This window comes from Oryctolagus cuniculus, chromosome 19, assembly GCF_051225735.1.
Source record: "Oryctolagus cuniculus isolate XC-2025 breed Fujian yellow rabbit chromosome 19, ASM5122573v1, whole genome shotgun sequence".
Lineage (NCBI taxonomy): Eukaryota > Metazoa > Chordata > Mammalia > Lagomorpha > Leporidae > Oryctolagus > Oryctolagus cuniculus.
Genome location: NC_142885.1, coordinates 58,868,652 through 58,893,474, shown reverse-complemented (window position 1 = coordinate 58,893,474; position 24,823 = coordinate 58,868,652). Strand labels below are relative to the sequence as shown.

Here is a 24,823-nt window from a genome sequence, read left to right as displayed (position 1 = left end):
GTCAATCCTGATGCTCCCTTGCCAGCGACTGGATTGGCACAAGCAGGTGACACGGTGTTAGCCGATGCTCTCTGGGGGTGATGGGCTAAGATTCTTGGGAAAGGTTTCTTCCTTCTCCCCCAGTAAGCAAAAGACAAGGGAAAGACAAATCCTTCTTCCTCTGGGTATTGTTGTGTGTGCATGTGATGCCTGGAGCTGCTGCTGCCATCTTGTAACCACGAATCAGTAATGAGCTGGATGTGGCAGAGGGACGGCAGAGTGGGAAGGCTTCCCGGTCACATCACTGAGCTGGAACTCCTTGCAAGGCAGCACTCAAATGACGTAGTTGAGGGAGACCGGGAATCCCCAAGGGAAGGCCACCAGGTCACTTTGTTGAAGACAAGGAATGTGTGTCTCTCTGGAGCAGAAGAAGGGAGGGAAGGAAGACTCCATGCAGATGCATGTTCCCTGGGAGCAGGTGAGGAAGTGGACCAGAGAGGGGCGGCCAAGCACTCGGGGCGGCAGCAGGCAATGGCTCGAGTACTTGGGTCCCTGCCATGCACCTGACAGACCTGGATTGAGTTCCAGATTCCTGGCTTTGGCCTGGCCCAGCCCTCACTGTTGCAGGCATGTGAACCAGCAGTTGGGCGATCTCTCTCCCTCTCTATCTCTGTGTGTGTGTATGTGCACGCACATACCCCTCTCAAGTAGATAAAGGAAAAATTCAGAGTGGGGTGTTTAATCCAATCTCCCAGATCACCAAACTTCCCTAAATCTCAGCTTCCTCATCCATCAGGCAGAAATGCCTGCCTTAAAGGTGTGGGGTGTGAGGTGTAAATAAAATCAAAGAGATGGTTAACAAAACGAGATGCAAGGTGGACATCTGACCTAGCAGGTAAGATGCTGCTTGGGGCACCTGCATCCCACGTCAGAGTGTCTGGATTCAAGTCTCAGGTTCAAGTCCTGGCTCTGTCCTTGATCCCAGCTTCCTGCCAATGCATACGCTGGGAGGCTGCAGGTGACGTCGTAGTACTTGGGCCCCTGCTACCCACGTGGGAAACCCAAATGGAGTTCCAGGCTCCTGGATCCAACCTAGGCCAGCCCTGGCTGTTGCAAGTATTTGGGGGAATGAACCAGCAGACAGAGGATCTCTACCCTTCTGTCCCCCTGTCTCTCTGTCTTTCAAGTGGAAAGAAAATAAACATAAATTGTCTTTTAAAAAGTAGAAACTCTGCGGACAACTCGGAAGGCCTCTTGGCCCCCTCCCTCATTCCTTTCCCCGGCATTCGACTACCTTGAACGGTTTCACAAGAAGCACAAGGACCATCAGCGCCTGTGCATTCTGGGCTGTGAACGGTCTGAGACATCGACTCGTGCAAGGATGCCGAGAACCGCAGCAGGCGGTTGCACTTCCGGTCACTCCCGCTGCTGAACAGCGGCGGGTCTAGCACGTCGACGTCAGATGCTGAGGAAACCATGCTGAAGCTGGGCTTTAGCAGGGCCCTTTCCTGGAAAAGCGGATTTGGGGACGGATGGCTCCGGACCCCAGCGGGAACATTCTCAACCTCTACGACGATTTCATTCACTTGGTCATCTGGCAGCATCGCTTGCCTCCCGAAAGCCTTATTCTTCCCCTTGGGGTGGGGTTGCCAACACCCCACTGCGTGGTCACACCAGCATCCTCACCACTCGCATGGGGAAAGCGATGACAATCGCAAAGCTGTGCGCCATTCACATCTGTTTACGTGTCAGGCCCCACTCAGACTACAGCCCAGCGCCCCCTCTGCCCCCAAGGGTCCCCCGGGGAGGAGGCGTGTTTCCCTGCAGAGAATTCTGTCTTGGTAGCTAGGGAAGAAATCAGAAACAGAACCCTTCATTACACACAGGGGGATTCTACAAACAGAAGGTGGAGCTTCCCCTACACGGCTCGTAATCAAAGGGCAAGGTTTTTAATTCCATGTCTCTGGCCTAGAACTTTCAAGTGCAATTTCATGTGCTCATAGAAATCCAGAGGGGTTGCTAGTGTTGCCATTGTTATCTCCTGACTGCCTTCCAACATGCGTTCTCCCTTGTACTCACACCAGCAGACGCTCCATTTCCTGTACAGACTCTGCACCCACTTTCAATTCTCCCAGCTTCCTTTGCAGCTAATGGGTACCCTGTGATGTGGTTTTAGCCAAAGAGACATGCAGTGTCCAGAAATGCTCTTTATTTTTTTTTAAGATTTATTTATTTATTTGAAAGTTAGAGTTACACAGAGAGAGTAAGAGAGGCAAAGAGAGAAAGAGGTCTTCCACCCACTGGTTCACTCCCCAATTGGACGCAACGGCCAGAGCTACGCCCATCTGAAGCCAGGAGCCAGGAACTTCTTCAGGGTCTCCCACATGGGTACAGGGGTTCAAGGACTTGGGCCATCTTCTACTGCTTTCCCAGGCCACAGCAGAGAGCTGGATCGGAAGAAGAGCATTCGGGACTACAACCGGCACCCATATGGGATGCCGACGCTTCAGGCCAGGGCTTTAACCTGCTGTGCCACAGTGCCGGCCCCCAGAAATGCTCTTTAAAGGGGGCCGGTTTGCTTGGGTCCATCTTTAGCCCTTCATCTTCCTGTGTGCCTGCAGGCAGCCGGTTGAAAGCAAGAAGATGAGCATTCACCTGCTAAGCATGGCAGAGAAAGAAAATATAGAGGGGCAGGCGTTTGGTATAACGAAGATGTCCCTTGGGATGCCCACATCCCATACTGGAGCACACGGTTGAAGTCCCAGCTCCACTTCTGATCCACCTTCCTGGGAGCCCATACATGATGGTTCAAGTCCTTGAGTCCCTACCACCCATGTGGGAGACCCAGATGGAGTTCCTGGATCCTGGCTTCAGCCTGGGCCAGCCCTGACTGTTGTGGGCATTTGGAGAGTGAACCAGCAGGTGGAAGATTTCTCAATCTTTCTCTCTCTCAAATAAAATTAAAAGTTAAAAATGTTTAAAATAGTAAGTAAAAGAAACTATAGAAGGAGCCTCAGTTCTTGAGTGCATTTTGGGCAGTGGTGTTATACAACCCATGAACCTCCTCCCTCCACACTGCTTATTACGAGAGAAAAACAAATCTCTTTATTACAAAGTCACTGCTCTGTTTCAGTGCCAGGCACTTGAACACAATTCCCTTCTAACAGATCTGATTTAGAAACCACCTGGGCCAAGGTGTTTATTTAATAGTTGGGGAAATCAAGGTGCAGAGAGATGGACTGACTCCACTATCCGTCATACTCGCATTCAAAGGCAGAATTGGACTGGAACTCAAGTCCTCCTTCCCCCCAGCAGCGATAATGAACAATAATGATACCCACGATTACTGCAAGGCAAGGACTCTAAACAGAATATCCTTTTGTTTATCATCACCCTGTAAGGGAGGTACAATTGTCAACCCCATTATAGAGCTAAGAAAACAGGCTCAATGAAATAATTTTTTCTAAGATCATAAAATTATCAAGTAACAGAACTGGGGGTCAAACCCACGTTGAGCTGAACCCCAAAGCAGGAGCTCTGAATCATCTCATCCTGGTGCCTTCCTGTAACAAGAGGCTGGTATATCATTCATTCATTCATGAAGTAATGAATCAATGTTTAATGAGAGTGCGTACTATGTTCCAGGAGCTCCCGGGGGTATAACTTAATCCACCAAAGCAATAATATATCATAAAACTGCCCACCCCCTAATTGTGTGTGATTTGAGAATCAAGACCCAGCAAGGCAAAGTGAACAAACAGGCCAGGTCCATCACTGGGTCCTCTGTGGGACTCCTCCTCTTCCAGGGTCCCCAGACTTCAGGGGGGCCAAACAGAGCAGTCTCGGGACATGTCAAGGCTCTTCCTCTTCTGCATTGCCAAGGGCACCGTCTGTCTAGTAAGCACTCAATGGAGACTGTGCTCACTTGTTTCTCCATGGTTTTCCCTCCCAGGGAGCAAGATCAGACACTCCCTGGGAAGGCCCTTGAATGGCCCCGAGGTCAGCACAGAGGCTGTGGGGTGGAACGTGAGGGGTGTTTTTATCACTGTCACAGAGGACCCCGTTAGTTTATTCCTTGCTGCTCACAGACTTGTCTGTTGGTTCCAGCGTGTCCTCGCCTCTCTCCTCCATCGTTTCCTTCCCACGCCCGGTCCCTGCCTCTGAGCAGACCGAGTCACTGCACACGGTGATCCTCAGTGAGCGTTCTAACTGGCTTCTCTGTTTCCACAGTGTGCCTGCTCCACACCCCGCCATCATCACAACCGCATGCTTCCTCAGAACATTTCTGATGACTGCACCTCCTCTTCACCAAGACAGACATGGCTGGACTCCAGGAGGTGGTGAAAACGACTGACTCAAGTGTAGGCATGTGCTCTAGCCAAAGAGGTCATTGCGTGATGGACAGACAGGGGGTGGGGGTGGGGTGAGGAGGTCTTCTAAGGAGGTAGCTAAGCTGAAGGGCAGGTAGAAAGGCCTGACTCTATGGAGATGAAGGTCAAGTTCAACGAGATGAAACATGGATGGGAAACCGTAGGGTCCAGGTGATCTTGGGACCCTAACATTAGACTGTGAGGCCCTGGTTTCCATAACCCATTCAACAAATCAACTCATCAATTAGCCCTAAAGTATCCACTCTGTGCCAGCCACTCAACTAGGCCCTGGAAAGTACTTCTATTTTAATTCCTGGTGTTTCTCCTGTGTCCTTCTGCTATGGTTTGGATCTAGTTTGAGTGCCCCCCAAAAGTTCAGGTGCCGGAAGCTTGGCTCCCAGTGCGGTGATGTGGACAGGTGGTGAAGCCTTTTAGCAGTGGGGACTAGAGTGTCCCTTCATCCTGGGGCTGCCACTCTCAGAAGGGATTAATGGAGTTCTCTCTGCACCCTGGTTATTTCCTGGATGAATGAGTTGTTATTGAAAAAACAAAAACGGTAAGCTTTGAGTGGGCACTTGTGCCGTAGGTTATGCTGCCACGTGGGATGCCTGTATCCATATTAGAGTGCCTGGTTGGTCCCAGCCTCTCTAAGCATTCAATCCAGCTTAGAGAGGCAGCAGATGAAGCCCAAGTACTTGGGTTCCTCTCATGCACAGGAGATCAGGATGTAGTTGCTGGCTCCTGGCTTCAGCTTGGCCCAAGCTGTTGCAGGCGTTTGGGAAGTGAACCAGCAGATGGAAGATTGATATCTCTCTGTCTGTTTCTCCTCTCTCTGAAAGGCAGAGTGACGCGGAGAGAAGAAGAGACAGAGAGAGAGGGAGAGAGCTTCCATTTGCTGGTTCACTTCCCAAATGGCTGCAAGGGCCAGGGCTAGACCAGACTAAAGCTGGGAGCCTGGAACTTATCCAGGTGTCCCACATGGGTGGCAGGGACCCAAGCACTCGGGTCATCTTCTACTGCTTTCCAAGGCACATCAGCAGGGAGCTGCATAAGAAGCAGAGTTGCTGGGACTCAAACCAGCATTCAGATATGGGATGTCAGTGACAGTATCGCAAGCAGCAGCTTAACCAGCTATGCTACCATGCTGGCCCCAAATAAGCAAATCATTAAAAAAAAAAAAAAAAAAGGCAAGACTGGCTTCTTGACTCACCAGGTGACTGCTCTCCTCCCTCCCCTTCTCCCCCTCACTGAGCTCATCTGCCACACTGGGATGCAGCCAGGAGGCCTTCAGCCTGCCGCTGAACTAAGGGGGCCGCCCAGTCTCGGACTTTCAACCTCCCAAACTGTGAGCTAAACAAACCCTCCTTTGTAAAACACCCAGCCTCAGGTATATGGTTATAGCAACAGAAAACAGACCAAGAGACCTTCCCACCCTCTGAGCCCATAAATTCCCCTGGGGTTAATGCCCATCTGAATAGAGTTCCTGTCCTTTGCAACCAGAAGATTGCTAATGAAGTCATCTGTTACCCCTACAAGAAAACCTCATTATGATAAACTAAGCAAGCATGGCGTCGACTGCCACACCAGAGTCCAGTGCGAAATGGCAAAGCCTGCATTGCTGTGCAGACGCTCCTTCTCCACGGTTGTCTCTTTGGTCACTGTTCATTGGGCCTTACCTTGGGGTGACTTGTACCAGTGACTTTCAGTCAACGGTGGGTTTCCATAAGCAGGGATAGGGCTACCTTCACCCCCAAAAGCAGGATTCACTAGAATAAAAGGGAGGGAGACATTGCAAATTATTCCCACCATACCAGATATCATGGAGTGCATTATAATTAGGACCTGATAGTAATGCTTAGTAACCATTCACAAAGAAATGAAACTCTGTCTTTGAGGTTCTAACAGACAAATGATAAAGATCTCAGATGGAAAATAAGACAAAGCATCAAAAATAATGCTACTAAATATAATCAGCCAGGATAAATTATATTTTTAAAAAGATTTTATTTATTTATTTGAGAGGTAGAGTTATAGACAGAGAGAAGGAGAGGCAGAGAGAAAGATCTTCCATCTTCTGGTTTGCTTCCCATGTGGCCGGAGCGGCCGGAGCTGTGCCAATCCAAAGCCAGGAGCCAGGAGCTTCTTTAGGGTCTCCCACACGGGTGCAGGAGTCCAAGGACTTGGGCCATCTTCTACTGCTTTCCCAGGCCATAGCAGAGAGTAGGATTGGAAGTGGAGCAGCCGGGACTTGAACCGGTGCCCATATGGGTTGCCGGCATTGCAGGTGGCGGCTTTACCTGCTACGCCACAGTGCTGGCCCCTGTACTTAATGTTAATTCTATTTCACTTTAAAAATCCATTTCATAGCTTGTCAATGAGTTATAACTACACTTGTGTAGATGAGTTCAAAGGGTCCCTCCAGCTCTAGCCTTTTATGGCAACACAAGGATAAATTTGAAATACGGCACAATCTCCTTAGAGACAGAGTACACTTTCAGCTCCTACGTGACAGTGTCACGTATCAATCGTTTCCCTCCAATCCATGTAAACATTAAATGCAAACTCAAGAGAGAAAACATGCATCGACCTAAGAAGAGGAAGAGGGACATTGACCTTTCAAGAACGAATTTCCCTTCCCTGAGATGCTACTGCTCCCTACTGAGACTTGAACACAGGTTTGGAACAGCTGTGCGGTGAACAACTGACGTCTGGACTCCCGGATGACAATTTTTATGCAAATAAGTAGAACCCACGCTTTTCATGAGCACAAACCTTCTGTGACCTAACAACAGTTCAATTGAATGATTTTTAACTTCAGTTTTTATTTTATGGTAGTGAAAAAGTGATATGCATTCAGTAGAAGCCATATTGAGAATTTTGCACTTTGAAAATTTCCCCAGGTTACTGACACGCGGTCCAATCCTCTCTTGGCGAAGCTGGACAGTGCCAGCGAGGCGCCGCTGCCAGTCAGCCCCCTGACTGCGAGCAGAAGCCTCCGACACCAATACCCCGGGAGGCACTGTGTGGCTAAGTCATGATGTTGGACGGGTTGGGTGTAGCAACTGCATTTTCCACCTACGGTATTTTCAACCGGTGATGGTTTTGCCAGGATGGAATGCATCCCTCTTTTCTTCAAAACCTTCTCCTTGCATCCTGCTCATGGCTGCCCAGCCCTCCAACCGCACCTCCCCACACTCGTGCTCTTTGTGCCGTTCTTAGCAGAGCCCCGCCTCTGCTTTCTGACCCCCCCTCCCCACACACACACACTCTACCTTTCCTTAACAGAGCCAGGATTGTTTTCTCCTGCGTAAAGAATTGGTTTTCCCCTACACGGCAATGAGTCCCTTTTTCTCCTGACAGGTCAGACCTGTTTAGGATTTCCTTTGCCTCCCAGTGCTAAGTAATTTACCTTCACAGACAATGCACTTGGCCCTTCTGCACAAGGCTCACTTTGCTTCCTGCCTCTCTGCTATACTGTGGTGTAGCATAAGGGGGCCCACGCCAGAGGCTAAACACTTCTGGTTTTGCATTCGTAGTCTCCAAAACAGAGTTAAATAAAGCACTTTTCTCTACAACAGCCTCAGCTACTTTGTTAGGGCAACAGAAAATGGATGAATACAGGGGATTTCATATTTTTTAAAAAATGTCTGACTTTGGGGCTGGTGTTGAAATGCATCAAGTTAAGCTACACCAGCATCTCATATGAGCACCAGTTCGCGCCCTAGCTACTCAATTTTTGATCCAGTTGCCTGCTAACGTGCCTGGGAAATTAGTAGAAGCTGGCCCAAGTCCTTAGGCCCTGGGCACTCATGTGGGAGACTCAGAAGGAGTTCAACCTGATTCAGCCCCAGCTGTTGCAGCTGTTTGGAGAGTGAACCAGCAGGCTCTCTCTCTCTCTCTCTCTTTCTAACTCTGCCTTAAAAATAAATATTTTTTTAAAAAAATCTGACTCATTTGGAAAACTCTGAGGATCTCAGCACACTGAGCCTACATTCCTATGTAGCCAACGTGGACCAGACTTGACTTCAGCACCTCAGGTAGGCACAGGTGCAGGCCTTGGTCTTCCACAACCTTTACCTGGCCTTTGATAATTCATGACACTTGATTTCTCCAGACACTGAGCTCTCAACTCCTGTATCAGATGAGATGTTGGAGGGGGAAGCAGAAATCAATCCTTCTACCGCTATGATGCCGTAATAATTACACATGTGCATCAACTGGATTTTAATTTCCTCCCAGGACATGATCCTCCTTTTGACAAATGCTTACCATAGCCATTTCCAGGAGCACCTGGCAGGGAGGGGCCGTAAGGATTTGCCACTCTCATGGATGTCATTTCAATGTTTTCAGGGTAATCTTCATGGTCTCCACCAAGAACGCCCAAGGGGCCACTGCTCCTGCAATGAAAGGAGTGCTGGTTTGAAGATGCTCTGGTGAGCATCCTGAAATTCCAAAAGGGCAGAGCACTATCCGCTCAGTAGTGTGGTGAGGACAGTCATCCATCCATTCATCCATCATTCATATATCGATCGATCCATTCATCCATTCATGTATCCATTCATCCATCATTCATATATCGATCCATCCATCCATTCATGTATTCATTCGTCTGTCCATTCATCCATCACTTATATATCAATCTATCAATCCATTCACATACCCATTCATCCATCATTCATATATCGATCGATCCATTCATCCATTCATGTATCCATTCATCCATCATTCATATATCGATCCATCCATCCATTCATGTATTCATTCGTCTGTCCATTCATCCATCACTTATATATCAATCTATCAATCCATTCACATACCCATTCATCCATCATTCATATATCAACCCATCCATCCATTCATGTATTCATTCGTCTGTCCATTCATCCATCCGTTCATCCATCATTCATATATCAATTCATCCATCCATCCATTTATGTATCCATTTGTCTATCCATTCATCCGTCCACTTATCCATCATTCATATATCGATCCATCCATTCATGTATCCATTCATCTGTCTATTCATCATCACTCATATATCGATCCATCAATCCATTCATGTATCTATTCATTCATCCATTCATCCATCATTCATATATCTATCCATATATTCACTCATCTGTCCATTCATCTACCCATTCATCCCACAAATGTTGACTGAATGCCAACCACATGTTGTGCATGGGCTAGTGACGAGGACACAAAGGTAAAGATATAGGGTATCTGCCCTGAAGGAACTCCTAGTACAGTCTGGCCCAGTGGCTTACACACAGCCATGAGCAATTAAAATACAAATAGAAACTGATGAACACCCAAAGACAGGCTCAAAGAGTTCAGAGGAAGGAGAGAAGAATTCGTGTTGGGGGAAATCTATGAGGAAAAGAGATGTCCGAGGGGAGGTTAGAAGGATAAATTCATACATAACTAGGGGGAGGGCATTCCAAAGGCCAGAAAGCATGGAAGATACAAAGGGAATGCTAATGAAATCCAATGAGCCTGGGTCAAGGGTCCTCAATGCTATGAAATCCAATGAGCCTGGGTCAAGGGTCCTGAATGCTATGAAATCCAATGAGCCTGGATCAAAGGTCCTCTATTCTATACTGATTTTCAAGGGTTGTCCCAGACAAACGAGAAACTCTAAAGATTGGGCACAGAAATCCGAACTAGTCCCCCAAGTAGGGAAGTGCCAAGGATCACTGAAGATCAAAAACCAGTAGCCTAGAATACAGCGTCAAGGCAGGGAGGGGGGACCAGGCAGGGGAGGGAGATCAGTGTGCTGGTCTTATCTGTCAGCACGTGTCAGCACAGTGTCTCCTCTTAATAAATGCTCCATAGAAGAGGCCACACAGCCTTTCTCCCAAAGGCCATGGGGACTCGTGGAATATGAGATGCCAAGGAGAGACAGATTAAAACGTGGGCTTTGGGACAATGAGTCAGGTGGTGAGAGCTACAACTAAGGAGGACATTTTTTAAAAATTTATTTATTTATTCAAAAGGCAGATTTACAGAGGCAGAGAGAGAGAGAGAGAGAGAGGTCTTCCATTTGCTGGTTCATTCCCCAAATGACTGTGATGGTCAGAGCTGGGTTGATCCGAAGCCAAAAGCTTCTTCCATGTCTCCCATGCGGGTACAGGGACCCAAAGACTTGGGCCATCTTCCACTGCTTTCCCAGGTCATAGTAGAGAGCTGGATCTGAATTGGAGCAGCCAGGACTTGAACCAGAGTCCATATGGGATGGCGGCACTGCAGGTGGCGGCTTTACCTGCTACCCCACAGCACCGGGCCCCAGAAGGACATTTTGACCATGTTCTGCTAACCCTACTATTTGGGTCCTAAACACATTTTGATTTCTGTAACCCAAACCTTTTAACTTTGTTCCCAGAGATAATCTTAAGCCACTAATTTTATCAAATCATAAATACTACTGTTAGAAACAGTAAGTCCAAAATAAGGCAAAATAAGGTTCTTATTGGTTGAGATGGTAGAAGCAGGCATTAGATCTTGCAGTTAACCCATCAGGTAAGATGCCCACACCCGTATCAGAACACCTGGGTTTGAGTCTAGCCTCTGTTCCCAATTCCAGCTTCCTGCTAGTGAGCTCTGGGAAAGAACAGTTATGGCTCAAGTTCTTGGGTACCTGCCCCTCACATAGAAGACCCAGAATGAGTTCTTGACTCCTGGCTTCACCCTGGTCCCGTCTCAGCCAATGCAGGCATTGGGGGGGGGGGGGGGCATGGGGGAACCAGCAGATGGAAGATTTCCTTATGTCTATGTCTGTCTCCCTGTATTTCAAATAAAGTGAAAATAAAATTTCAATTGGCTTTAAAGGAATGCTGACAATGATGAAGTATAATAAGAAAAATTAAATGAAAATAAAAACACAGATTGATAAATCAAGTCTGCAGTAATGTTTACCTGAAAAGTAATCGATTCTGGTGACAATTATTTTGGAAAAATAAAAATGAAAGTAGAAAAAGGTAGGAGTGGCTCAATCATCTTGCATAAAACACAAATTGAGGAGCCGGCACCTTGGCACTAGGTTAATCCTCCACCTGCGGCACCCCAGCATCCCATATGGGTGCCAGTTTTAGTCCCAGTTGCTCCTCTTCCAGTCCAGCTCTCTGCTGTGGCCTGGGAAGGCAGTGGAAGATGGCCCAAGTGCTTGGGCCCTGCACCCGAAAGGGAGACCAGGAGGAAGCACCTGGCTCCTGGCTTCAGATCAGCACAGCGCGCCGGCCATAGCGGCCATTTGGGGGATGAACCAACAGAAGGAAGACCTTTCTCTCTCTCTTTCTCTCACTGTCTGTAACTCTGTCAAATAAATAAATAAAAAATCTTTAAAAAAATGAGAAATTACACTGACTTCAAAGAGTTAGACTTTCAAAATATTTTCATGAGGAGCTGGCACTGTGGCATAGTAGGTTAAGCCTCCGCCAACAACACAGCATCCCATATGAGTGCCAGTTTGAGTCCCAGATGCTCCACTTCTGATTCAGCTCTCTGCTATGGCCTGGGAAAGTAGTGGAAGCTGGCCCAAGTGCTTACCCTGCACCTACGAGGGAGACACAGAAGAAGCTCCTGGCTTTGCATTGGCTCAGTTTCAGCCATTGCAGCCACTTGGGGAGTGAACCAGTGGATGGAATATTTCTCTCTCTCTCTCTCCTCTCTCTCTCTCTCTCTCTCCCCCTCTGTAACTCTGCCTTTTAAATAAATGAATTTTTTAAAAAAGAAATTTAAAAAAGATTTTCATGTTAAAAATCTGTGAGTTGATGTGATTCTGTCTAGGATGTTTGGATTCATGATTGTGCAGTCTTAACCCAAATGTCACTGGCAATCCACATAACGGGCTCTTCCAGGTACTGGATCAGGAGGGAGACAGGAAAGTTGGGAAGAGATCCAGGCAAGAGGTGATGAGCGACTGGGTTCAGATAACAGCCTGCAGCCAGAGGCTGGGTGCCCATGGCCGGTCTTACCAACTTGAGGTTATAGAAACCATCACATGCCCCTAACTAAAGTCAAGTTCCATTGACTTGATGATGGCGCAGCCCCACCACCAATGAGGAGGTGCCTGAACTTACCTTCTGGTCACTTCCAGGGTATCAGAAGAGCCATAATCCTGACCATCCTCAGCACCTGGGTAATCAGGGTTCCCCCAAAAGGCGGGAGAGTTCTGAAAGTTCTCAGCAACAAGATAGTCTGGCTTCCCTAAAAAGTGTGAGGAGCCGGGTTGATTCTCAGCACCTGGGTAATCAGGCTGTCCCAGAGATCGCGTGGATGGGTTGACTCTGGAACCAGCATATTGCAAATTCTTTCTGGATCCTAGAAGGTTGGAATTGGCTCTGGGGATGGGTGAGTCAAAGGTGCCCTGGGCTCCAGGGTAGTCTGGTTCTCCCAAGGAGACAAGATAATCTGGACTTGTTCTAGAGCCTTCATAGTTCCCGTTGCTTCTGGAACCTGCAAACTCAGGATTCCGTTGAGATCCACGGTAGTCCAAATCTCTGGATGAGTCGCGGTGGTATGGACTGCTCTGAGAGTCACTGTAATCTGGCTCTGGCAGAGACAGAAGATAGTCTGGACTTGTTCTAGAACCTGCAGAGGACGGACTACTGCTGGCACTGGGGTAGTCTGGATTATTCAGAGGATCTGGAAAATCCGGATAATCCTGAGTGCTCGAATACCCCCTCGTGTAGTTCTGAGAGCCTGAGTGGCCAGAATAAGCTGGAGTTTCCACATAGCCTTTATTCCTGTAGAAGGAAGACATGCTGGGACAGAGTGTTAAAATAGTCCCACATTTGCAGTCACTTGGAGAGCTTTGTATTTAACCTGGAAAAAAAAAAAGGACAAGTCAGGAATTTTCTGCTCTCTGCTCTGCAAACAACGGTGCTTGTCTTCTAGAGTCTGTTCTCCTCTCTCCCGTGGCCGCATCCCCAGCTTCCCAGAATGAAGACTCAATTCCCAGCCTCCCTTGCACCTAATCCTGGACAGGAGGGTGGTCAATGGGATGTGGGCAGAGGCAACAGACACGACTTCCAGGCTGTGCTGTTAACAGAACGGGGTTCTCCCTCCCCTTCCCAGTCTTCTTACTTCCCGGGGGCTGGAATGGGGAACTGCTGGTGCGCCATCTTGGACCATGCACGCCAAGGCAGCACTCCCTGCAGAGTTAGTGTCACAACAGAAAGAAGGAGCCCTGGTTGCTGGTGCCCTCCCGGAGCACAGCCAGCATCCCTACCAGGGAAGGGAGAAATAAACTCATTTGCTGAAACCACTGTTTTTTTGGATCTTGGATGCAGGCAGCCAGGCTCATCTCCTGAACAATGAATTTCCCCAGTTGAGGGGGAGGGGAATGATGCGCTGAAGGCCGGGAAGGAACAAGGACTTTTGGGACATGTTGATTACACTAGGGCTCCAGGGCTCAGGGCACAAAGCGGTATGCGTGCACAAAGAACGGCTAATGGAAACAAAGTAAGGAGAAAACTGCTGTAATCCCTTCCAGTTTGAAAATCCGATTTTATGAGTTCCATGATGTCTAATATATACATTTTGGTGTACTTTCAGATCGGAAGTCATGTGTGTTTGTTTTTTTTTTTTTATTTGACAGGTAGAGTTATAGAAAGTGAGTGAGAGAGACAGAGAGAAAGATTTTCCTTCCATTGGTTCACTCCCCAAATGGCTGCCATGGCTGGCGCTGCACTCACTGATCCAAAGCCAGGTGCTTCCTCCTGGTCTCCCATGCGGGTGTGGGGGCCCAAGCACTTGGGCCATCCTCCACTGCCTTCCCAGGGCCACAGCAGAGAGTTGGCCTGGAAGAAGAGCAACCGGAACTAGAACCCGGCGCCCATATGGGATGCCAGTGCCACAGGCGGAGGATTAACCAAGCGAGCCACGGCACCGGCCCCATCATGTGGTTTAAGTATCTACGGTTGCTGCCTCTCTGTTGTGTTGACTTGCCTACTGCTCATTTTCTCTTCTTTTGTCATGGACTTCCTGCTTTTCCTTTGAGCACCTTTTCTTACCCCACTCTCAGATCGAGTGATACAGAGAAGGTTGGTTGTATTCCTGGCCAGCTCCCAGATGGACACACGACCCAGGCCTGGCCAATGCGTGTCCAGCATCCCACAGCTATGGGGCTAGGCTCACCGATGGGCACAGAACCCGAGCCCGTCCTCCAGAAGCTGCACCAGGTTTCCTGGGGAAGAGGTGCTCACATTTCACTAGGCCCACCAAGGCCTGAGCTGCTGCTGTGGCATCAGTGCAAATACAGGGGAAAAATAACAAGCAAATGAGAAAAGTTAAAGGAAGACTCGATCGGATTTATCTGCTGACCCAACATGGGAAGGGTGAGAAGTAAGGAACGCAAAAGGCAAACCTATCTCCATTGTTTCAAACAGCAGGATTAGAAGGAGGGTGATGGCTTTGAAAGAAGGAAATAGAACATTTTTAAACCTCAGCCAACTTCTACAAATTTATCTCTGTTATCTCTATGTCAATAAGGGTTAGACTTTTTGAGTCATCAAGCTACAGACATTAACCTTTTGGGGCCCACGTTGTAGCATAGTAGGCTAAGCCTCTGCCTGCAGGGCTGACATTCCATACAAACGCTGGTTCATGTCCCTGATGCTCTTCTTCCAATCCAGCTCTCTGCTATGGCCTAGGAAAGCCATAGAAGATGATCCAAGTGCTTGGGCCCCTGCACCCACATGGGAGACCCGGAAGAAGCTCCTGGCTCCTGGATTCAGATTGGCCCAGCTCCAGCCGTTGCAGCCATCTAGGGAGTGAACCAGTGGATGGAAGACCTCTCTCTCTCTGTCTCTCCCTCTCTCTGTAACTCCACCTTTCAAATAAATAAATAAAATCTTTTTTAAAAGTATTAACTGTTTGCCATGACCTGTAGTCTCAGAATGTTCATTTCCCAACTATATTTTCTGGCATAGAAGTCTGTTTTCTTTATTTTGACCCTGCTCAGCACCCATTTCTCTCTCTCTCTTTATTTATTTATTTATTTATTTATTATTTTTTGACAGGCAGAGTGGACAGTGAGAGAGAGAGGCAGAGAGAAAGGTCTTCCTTTGCCATTGGTTCACCCTCCAATGGCCGCCGCGGCCGGTGCACTGTGGCCGGCACACCACGCTGATCCGATGGCAGGAGCCAGGTACTTATCCTGGTCTCCCATGGGGTGCAGGGCCCAAGGACCTGAGCCATCCTCCACTGCACTCCCGGGCCACAGCAGAGAGCTGGCCTGGAAGAATGGCAACCGGGACAGAATCCGGCGCCCCGACCAGGACTAGAACCCGGTGTGCTGGCGCCGCAGGTGGAGGATTAGCCTAGTGAGCCAAGGCACCGGCCCCATTTCTCTTTTTTGAGGTAACATTCCTTCCTCAGCTCCGTGGGCCAGGTGTAACCATATGACTAGTCAGAATTGTGTCCCTCTGGCGACGGGATTGGCTCAGGGCACATAACCCGGTCAAAGCCAGTGAAAGTCAACTCTGGGAATTTTATCAGAACTACAGGAAAGAGGGAGGCTTTCTCCCTGCTACAGCTGGAGCTAGAACATTTAGGCTGGACACTGCCACTGGTCACCAGTGGAGAAAGCTTGCCTAAGGCACCAGGGAGAACAGAGCCAACAGGTAGATATAAAGAAGGACCAAACGCTGCTGACATCATGGAGGCACCTGATCTAACTGTACTGGAGGGCAGCAAACACTGGATACTTGAGCACTTACACTCTCTCTCTCTCAAGGAAGTTAGCTTGAATTGGGTTTCTGCCATTTGCAGGTGAACTCTGACTAACACATTGAGTTCCAGCAACTGGGACATCTGTACAAATGAGCTGTAATTATAGGAAGACTAATCACCATGATTTATTGCAAATTATTTTTATAACATAGAAATTTAACCCATTCATACACTTGTGTTCTAAGCCTAAGAATTAATATATTCATATTTTAGGAATGTCCACAGTCTACCAAAACCCAACCTACTGCACTGAACAAACTGAGTTATGCCCAGTAACTTTAAGAAATTGAAAATAGATACAGCTCCTCCAGCCCAAGAGAAATGAGTTTATCTACCAGAGGACAACAAAAATGTTCAAAGAAACAGTGTTGTATAAGAGCCAAAAATTGGAAACAACACAAATGTCATTCAACAACAGAATCAGTAAACACACTGTGGATATCTGCACCATGAAATACAACACAGCAGTAGCAAAGGCTGACCATGCAAGGAAATGGATCAATCTCACAGCTGTTGCAGGAGAGAAAAGTGTCAGACACAGAGCAGTACATCCTGGACACCACTGATCCAAGTTCATGAACAAGTGGTAAATGGTGATAGGAGCCACACTAGCAGATACCCTGGGGAAGGGAGGCCGAGAGAGTGGCCGGGGATCGCCATGAGGGAATCTCCGGAGGGCTCAGCGGGGACCTCATGCAGTCGTTATGTGGGTATACAGATATATATGAGTATAAAACTTCATCAAGTTGTACACTGAACAATGTTCCAGATGCAGGTGTTCAGCCTAGAAGTTAAGACGCCTGGGGCCAGCATTGTGGTGTAGTGGTCTAAGCTGCCACCTGCCACACAGGCAAGCCCACATGGGCAATGGTTCAATTCCCGGCTGCTCCACTTCCGATCCAGCTCCCTGCTGATGGCCTGGGAAGGCAGCGGAAGATGGTCCAAGTGCTTGGGCCCCTGCACCCTCGTAGGAGACCCAGATGGAGTTTCAGCCTACCTAGCTTCAGCCTGGCCCAGTCCTGGCCAATGCAGTCATCTGGGGAGAGAACTAGCAGATGGAAGACTCTCTCTCTCTCTCTCTCTCTCTGCCTTTTAAATAAAATAAATAAATCTTTAAACAAAAAAAGCAGTTAAGATACCTGCATCCGGTATCAGAGTGCTTGGGTTCAATTCCCAGTTGGCTCCTGATGCCAGTTTCCTGCTACTGCAGACCTTAGGAGGCAGTGATGGCTCAAGACTTGGGTACCTGCTACTCACAAGGGAGATCAGATTGAATTCCTGGCTCTTGGCTTTGGCTGTAGCGCAGTCCCAGCCTGCCGTTGTAGATACCTGGGCATGAACCACCAGGTGGGACTCCCCCCCACATACCAAATAAATAAAAAAAATTTTTTTTGACAGGCAGAGTGGACAGTGAGAGACAGAGAGAAAGCTCTTCCTTTGCCGTTGGTTCACCCTCCAATGGCCACCGCAGCTGGCGTGCTGCGGCCGGCGCACCGCGCCTATCCGAAGGCAGGAGCCAGGTGCTTCTCCTGGTCTCCCATGGGATGCAGGGCCCAAGTACTTGGGCCATCCTCCACTGCACTCCAAATAAATACATTTTATTTTATTTTTTTAAGATGTATTTATTTGCAAGTCAGAGTTACACAGAGAGGAGAGGCAGAGAGAGAGAGGTCTTCCATCCGATGGTCCACTCCCCAATTGGCCGCAATGGCTAGAGCTGCCCCGATCCAAAGCCAGGAGTCTCCTCCGGGTCTCCCACGTGAGTACAGGGGCCCAAAGACTTGGGCCATCCCCCACTGCTTTCCCAGGCCATAGCAGAGAGCCGGATTGGAAGTAGAGCAGCCAGGTCTAGAACCAGCACCCACATGGGATGCAGGCACCTCAGGCCAGGGCATTAATCCACTGTGCCTCAGCACCGGCCCCCAAATAAATAAGTTTTAAAGGTGTATATTTATGAGGGTACATTTAAAAGTTCATAGAAAATGGAATTAAAGGATAGGTTTAATTTTTTTTACAAAAATAATTTGGCTCATCTCTGTAAATACATTGCTCCTAATTATAAAAAGAAAAAGAGCACAAAACACCAAAACCAAATGCCATATTATAAAAACTTCTGTTTTGACAAAGGACAATTATATCCTTTGAAAAATATACTTTGGCTCACAAGTACTTCCAATTTTCTTTTTTTAAAAAAACATTTATTTATTTATTAGAAAGGAAGAGTTAGAGAGAGGGGGTGAGGGAGGGAAGGAGGGAGGGAGAAAGAGAGATTGATCGATCTTCCTCCCACTGGTTCACTCTCCAAATGGCCAGAACAGCTGGGGCTGGGTCAGGACAAAGCAAGGAGCCAGGAGCTTTCTCCAGGCCTCTACATGGGGGGGGTGGGCAGATACTTGGACCATCCTCCGCTGTTCCCCAGGAGCATGAGCAGGGAGTTGGATTAGGAAGTGGAGAAGCAGGAACTCAAACCAGTACCCATAGGGGATCCCGAGGTCTCAGGCAGCAGCTTAACCCACTACACCACAACGCTGGCCCCTCCAATTTTCTTATACTATATTTAAATCTCAGAAAATTGGGGTTAAAGGAGACAGAAAGCTAGGCGATGCCCAGACCCATGAACTGAACTGAATCATCCGTCGATGCCACGTGGTGAAAGGACAGTGGTTAGGAACCAGCCCTTGGCATCAGGAAGACCCGAGTTTAGTGCCCATTTGCTGGATGCCTGGTCGTGGGCGAGTCACTGAACCCTTCTGAGTCTGTTTTCTCCCTCACGTGATGCTAATGGTATGAGTAATATCTCATAACATCACAGAAGGCCGTTGTTAAGAATAGACAGGATAAGGCACACAAAGCAGCCAGCGCTAAGGAAGTCCTCACTGAAAGAAATCTTTAACTATCACTGTTTTTATTTATGCATAGTATAAACCCCAGTAACCTTCTTATTTTTTTAAAAGTTTATTTATTATTTATTTGAAAGTCAGAGTTACACAGAAGGAGAGGCAGAGAGGGAGAGAGAGAGAGGTCTTCCATCCGCTAGCTCCCCAGATGGCTGCAGTGGCTGGAGCTGTGCCAATCCGAAGCCAGGAGCCAGGAGCTTCTTCTGGGTCTCCCACATAGGCACAGGGGCCCAAGGACTTGGGTCATCTTCTACTGCTTTCCCAGGCCATAGCAGAGACGGTCAGCTCACTTTCACATCTTTGTAGCCCAAAGCCATTGTCCCGATTGTACTTTGTCCTCAGGACTGCTGCGCTGGTCAGGCCACGATTTATCCTGTCACAACTCTTTGAAGCAACACTTCAACATCTTGGTCCTACTTCTTTCCAAAAATGTTTATTTATTCTTTCATCTACGAGAGAGAGAGAGAGAGAGAGAGACTGCTACTGATCTCCTATCCTCTGGTTCACTCCCCAAATGCCATAATAGCCTGGGCTACAGCAGGTGAGAGCCAGGGACCAGGAGTGCCATCTGGGTCTTCTACATGGGTGCAGGGGCACAAGCATTTGAGCCATCATCTCCCACCTCTCCAGAAGCATCAGCAGGAAGCTGGATTAGAAGCTTAAACTGCCACTCCAGTGTGGGAGGTAGGCATCCCAAGGGGCGGCTTAACCCATTGTGCTACAACACTCTTTCTACTTCAAAAATGTCCACAGAACGTTCTGCTCCGGTCTGCAGCTGATCTGGGCACAACAGCTTTGTCAACGTGAACTTTTCCGTCGGAACTGTGCAAACTGAACCAACGGAGACACCTACAGAGTTGTCATTATTTCTTCTGTTAATAGTTGATTCTCTTCAGTTAGGGCCAACAAATAAGATGAATTTTTTCCTAGCAAGTCAATGTGGACGGTCTGTTCCTGCAGGCTTCATCTTCAATGTTGTCTCGTCCCTTCTTTTATATATTTATTTATTTATTTATTTGAGAGGTGGAGTTACAGAAAAAGAGGGGGAGAGACAGTGAACCACTGGTTCACTCCCCAAATGGCCGTGGTGGCCAGAACTGGGCTGATCCAAAACCAGGAGCTTCTTCCAAGTCTCCCATGTGGGTGCAGGGGCCAGGCACTTGGGCCATCCTCCACTGCTTTCCCAGGCCTTAGCAGAGAGCTGAATCAGAAGTGGAGCAGCTGGGATTTGAACCAGCGCCCCTATGGGATGCCAGTGCTGCAGATAGAAGCTTAACCTACTACGCCCCAGTGCCGGCCCCAACCTCGTCCCTTCTTAAAAGTAGTAATTCACTTGAAAACTGCCAGCTTCTTTGGGAGCACTGTCCCATAAGTTCTTCTTAAACCATCGTGGATTTCATCATTCTTCCACCCAAGCTTCGTCATAAATTTGATGCAGAATTTTAACAGAATTCCAATTACTCTGATAGGGGCTCTTTCCCAGAGTGGCTTATCCTTCTAAGTGCGTCCATCTGGATCCTCTTCAGCCATGTTGTAGCAAGTTAGCAGGAGTTTATTTGGGCAGAAAAATTTCAAAACCTATGCATAATTTTTCTTTTTTAAAAAAGATTTATTATTTATTTATTTGAAAGTCAGAGTTACACAAAGAGAGGAGGGGCAGAGAGAGAGAGAGAGAGAGGTCTTCCATCCGATGTTACACTTCCCCAGTTGGCTGCAACGGCCAGAGCTGCATTGATGCAAAGCCAGGAGCCAGGGTGTCTCATGTGGATGCAGGGGCCCAAGGACCTGGGCCACCTTGTTCTGCTTTCCCAGGCCATAGCAGAAAGCTGGATCGGAAGTGGAGGAGCCAGATCTCAAACCGGTGCCCATATGGGATGCCAGCGCTTCAGGCCAGGGCGTTAACCCACTAAACAACAGCGCTGGCCGCCTACGCATAATTTTTCATAATACGCATTTCTCATAAAATCTTGGAGGAGCCTTCAGATGTACAGTTGGCCCTCAATATCTATAGGTTCTGCCCACGGGTTCAACTAATTATGGATTAAAAATGTATTTTTCAAAAGGTTATCTGTTTATTTGAGAGGCAGAGATAGAAACAGGGAGACAGAAAATCTCACATCCGGTAGTTAGTGGGAAACGAAGAATAAGGTTCTGAGCCAGGCCCTCCTGAATCATCTGATGTCAACACGAGATATTTCCTTGTAGTCATTTCCTCCTCTTCCTTCTCTCCCAAGCCTTGCCGTGCGCTTAGCTTTCATTTGTTTAGGGGTTTGTTCCGCTGCAGGTGATAGAAGTTGCGTTCATTAACCAAACACCTGCAAAAGCCAGGGATGGGCCGTGACCTAACCTGGGAGCCAGGACCTCAATCCAGGTTTCCCACTTGATTGACAGGAAGCTAATTACTGGAGCCATCACCTGAGTGCCCCCCAGGCTCCACATTAGCAGACAGCTGGAGGCAGGCGTCAGAGCCAGGTAACCCAATGCGGGATGTGGGCTTCTTAACCAGCCCCTAAACTGCTGGGCTAAATGTCCACCCCTGAAAATATTTTTTCAAAAATTACATCTGTACTGAACATGTACACTTTTCCTCCTTGTCATTATTCCCTAAACAGTACAGTATAACGACAACTGCAGTAGGCACTACAAATAAGCTAGAAACGAGTTAGAGTATGTGGGCCAATGTGTATAGGTTCTGTGCAAATACTGCATCATCTTCCATCAGGGTCTTGAGCATGTGCAGATTGCGGTAATCCTGGGGAGTCCTGAGACCAATCCACAGCCTACATTGAGGGGTGAGTATATATTTACACACACAGATGAGTACGTGTGGATTTGAACATTTTTGCATCAAAATAAATTTATTTCTCAAGTCCACTTCCCATGATCTTTTTTGAAGTACCCTTGCATACACACCCCCAATGTATGCATGTTACTCAGATACCCACAGGTATATTCTATATGCACATACATTCACACACACACAAAGACAGACAGCTGTTACATGCGATCAGCAATTAGCTTCAAGTCTACTCGCACAGTTCGCAGTTCCAGCATCTTCAACAGGTGCTGTACATGACGTATCTTCTTCACAGGCCAGGCACAGGTGGAGTGTCTAACCTTCATCACCTGCACCAGAACAAACCCCTAAAACAAATGAAAGCTAAGCGCACGGCAAGGCTTGGGAGAGAAGGAAGAGGAGGAAATGACTACAAGGAAATATCTCGTGTTGACATCAGATGACACAGGAGGGCCTGGCTCAGAACCTTATTCTTTGTTTCCCACTAACTACCAGAGAAGCAAACAAGATATCCTGCTCCCTCAAAGGATGACCTTGCCTGGTGCTTGGAGGAAGCACAAAGAGGGTGCCATCTTTGCTTTCCCATAGTTTTTATTTCCTTTTGAACCTCCTTGGTCAAGGCCATGAGCCATGTATTCTGTGTCTTCCTTTTTTTTTTTTTTTAATTTTTTTTTTTTTTTTTGACAGCCAGAGTGGACAGTGAGAGAGAGAGAGAGAGAGAGAGAGAGAAAGGTCTTCCTTTACTGTTGGTTCACCCTCCAATGGCCGCTGACCTGAAGCCAGGAGCCAGGTGCTTCTCCTGGTCTCCCATGCGGGTGCAGTGCCCAAGGACTTGGGCCATCCTCCACTGCACTCCCTGGCCACAGCAGAGAGCTGGCCTGGAAGAGGGGCAACCGGGACAGAATCTGGTGCCCCGACCAGGACTAGAACCCGGTGTGCCGGCGCCGCAGGCGGAGGATTAGCTTATTTAGCCACGGCGCCGGCCTCTGTGTCTTCCTTTTGAGAGCCCATCTGGGGTTTCTCTCTTCCCTCTTTGAACAATTCCAACACGTTCCCAAGCCATGACGTGTCTTCTAAGGCTGATGTCACAGGGCTCCCAGTTTGAATCAGCCACTGTAAGTATCCTGCATCTGTCATTCAGCTGGTGTGAGAATGGCTGAGGTCACATTCGGGCTATTTACCTGGCTCTGTGCCAGCTCTTAGTTCTCCCAGACTCAAGTCAGCACTCGCCCAGGCAAGCCACCCACGAGCTCTGGTCTGCATCACCAAAGTGATCTCTCAAAACACGGGGGCATGGAATCACTAAGGGTTGGCAGGCCACGCTTTGTGGGTAACGGCAAAGTGCTGGAAATGGCCCAAAAACCCATCAACAGGGGCCGGCGGTTATAGGGAATCTACGCAATGGGACGTCACGGAGCTTTAGAGCCACAGGTACCTGCAGAAAATCACAGTCCAGTTCTCAGTCTCTAATCTCCTTTTCCCATCGCCAGCCCCGACCCAGGTCAGCAGATAGTGGCTGTGCAGCCTCTGGGCTGTCCAAAGGTTAATGGTGCTCATTGAGGCCATTTATTACCTGGCAGACAAGAAAGAGAAGCCAGGGCCTTGCGCAAGAGGGAATCTGATCAGCACCAATTACAGGAAATCATCCAGCATGCGACAAGGGGAGACAACAACTCCTAATCTCAGCCATACTTCTTATCTGCCACCGGGGTGACCTTCACGGTGCCAAAACACACAACAAAGTCCACTTTCAGCCTACGTCAACTCTGCCTTTTTTTTTTTTTTTTTTTTTTTTTTTGACAGGCAGAGTGGATAGTGAGAGAGAGAGACAGAGAGAAAGGTCTTCCTTTGCCGTTGGTTCACCCTCCAATGGCCGCCACAGCCTGCACACTGCGGCCAGCGCACCGCGCTGATCCAAAGGCAGGAGCCAGGTGCTTCTCCTGGTCTCCCATGGGGTGCAGGGCCCAAGCACTTGGGCCATCCTCCACTGCACTCCCTGGCCACAGCATAGAGCTGGCCTGGAAGAGGGGCAACCAGGACAGAATCCGGCACCCCGACCAGGACTAGAACCTGGTGTGCCGGCGCCGCTAGGTGGAGGATTAGCCTATTGAGCTGCGGCACCAGCCGCCTTCTTTACACTACCAAGTAGCATTTACAACCAGGTAAATGATACAAGATACGTACAGAGTTAAGATCCACAGTCAAAATTATGAAGGTGAGTCTGCAGACACCCTTAGCTGGATCTAATGAGCCACCATCCACCTGGCTTACAATAGAGCAGGCTTTCTTAGAAACCCTTTTTAGGGGTTGGTATTGTGGTGCATCGGGTAAAGCCACTGCCTGCAATGCCAGAATGAGTACTGGTTGGAGTTCTGGATGCTCCACTTCCGACCCAGCTCCCTGCTAATGCACCTGGGAAAGCAGAAGATGGTCCCAGTACTTAGGCCCCTGCATGCACACGGGAGACCTGGGTGGAGTTCCAGGCTCCTAGCTTCAGATCATTACATTTTGGCCATTTGGGGAGTGAACCAGAAGATGGAAGATCTCTCTCTCTCCCTCTCTCTCTCTCTCGTTGTAATTCTGCCTCTCAAATAAACAAGTATTTAAAAAAAGATTTTATGTTAATAAACATATTGACTTTAAATAATATTATATAATATTCTATATATTCTATAAATATTCCATGTTAATATATAATTAGGCAGTGGCCGGCGCTGTGCAGTGGGTTAACACCCTGGCCTGAAGTGCCGGCATCCCATATGGGGCTGGTTCGAGACCCAGCTGCTTCACTTCACTTCTGATCCAGCTCTCTGCTATGGCCTGGGAAAGCAGTGGACGAAGGCCCAAGTCCTTGGGCCCCTACACCTGCATGGGAGACCTGGAAGAAGCTCCTGGCTCCTGGCTTCAGATCGGCACAGCTCCAGCCACTGAGGTCATTTGGGGAGTAAACCAGCAGATGGAAGACCTCTCTCTCTCTCTCTCTGGCTCTACCACTTTATGTAACTCTGTCTTTCAAATAAAAAAATAAATCTTTTATATATATATAT

At 48.2% G+C, this 24,823-nt stretch overlaps 1 protein-coding gene across 4 annotated transcripts in view; it reads right to left on the bottom strand.

Annotated features, from left to right (window-relative positions):
- The window catches only part of TMC5 (transmembrane channel like 5), a 98,121-nt gene that overhangs the window by 50,638 nt on the left and 22,660 nt on the right, over nt 1-24,823 (bottom strand). For all 4 annotated transcript variants that reach the window (XM_070064782.2, XM_070064784.2, XM_070064781.2 and 1 more), the window contains exons 2-4: nt 12,428-13,172; nt 8,619-8,746; nt 6,026-6,115 (exon numbers count right to left, since the gene is read on the bottom strand). In XM_070064782.2, the coding sequence (XP_069920883.2) occupies nt 6,026-6,115; nt 8,619-8,746; nt 12,428-13,110 (901 nt within the window). In that variant the 5' untranslated portion in view covers nt 13,111-13,172. The remainder of the gene's footprint in view (nt 1-6,025; nt 6,116-8,618; nt 8,747-12,427; nt 13,173-24,823) is intronic.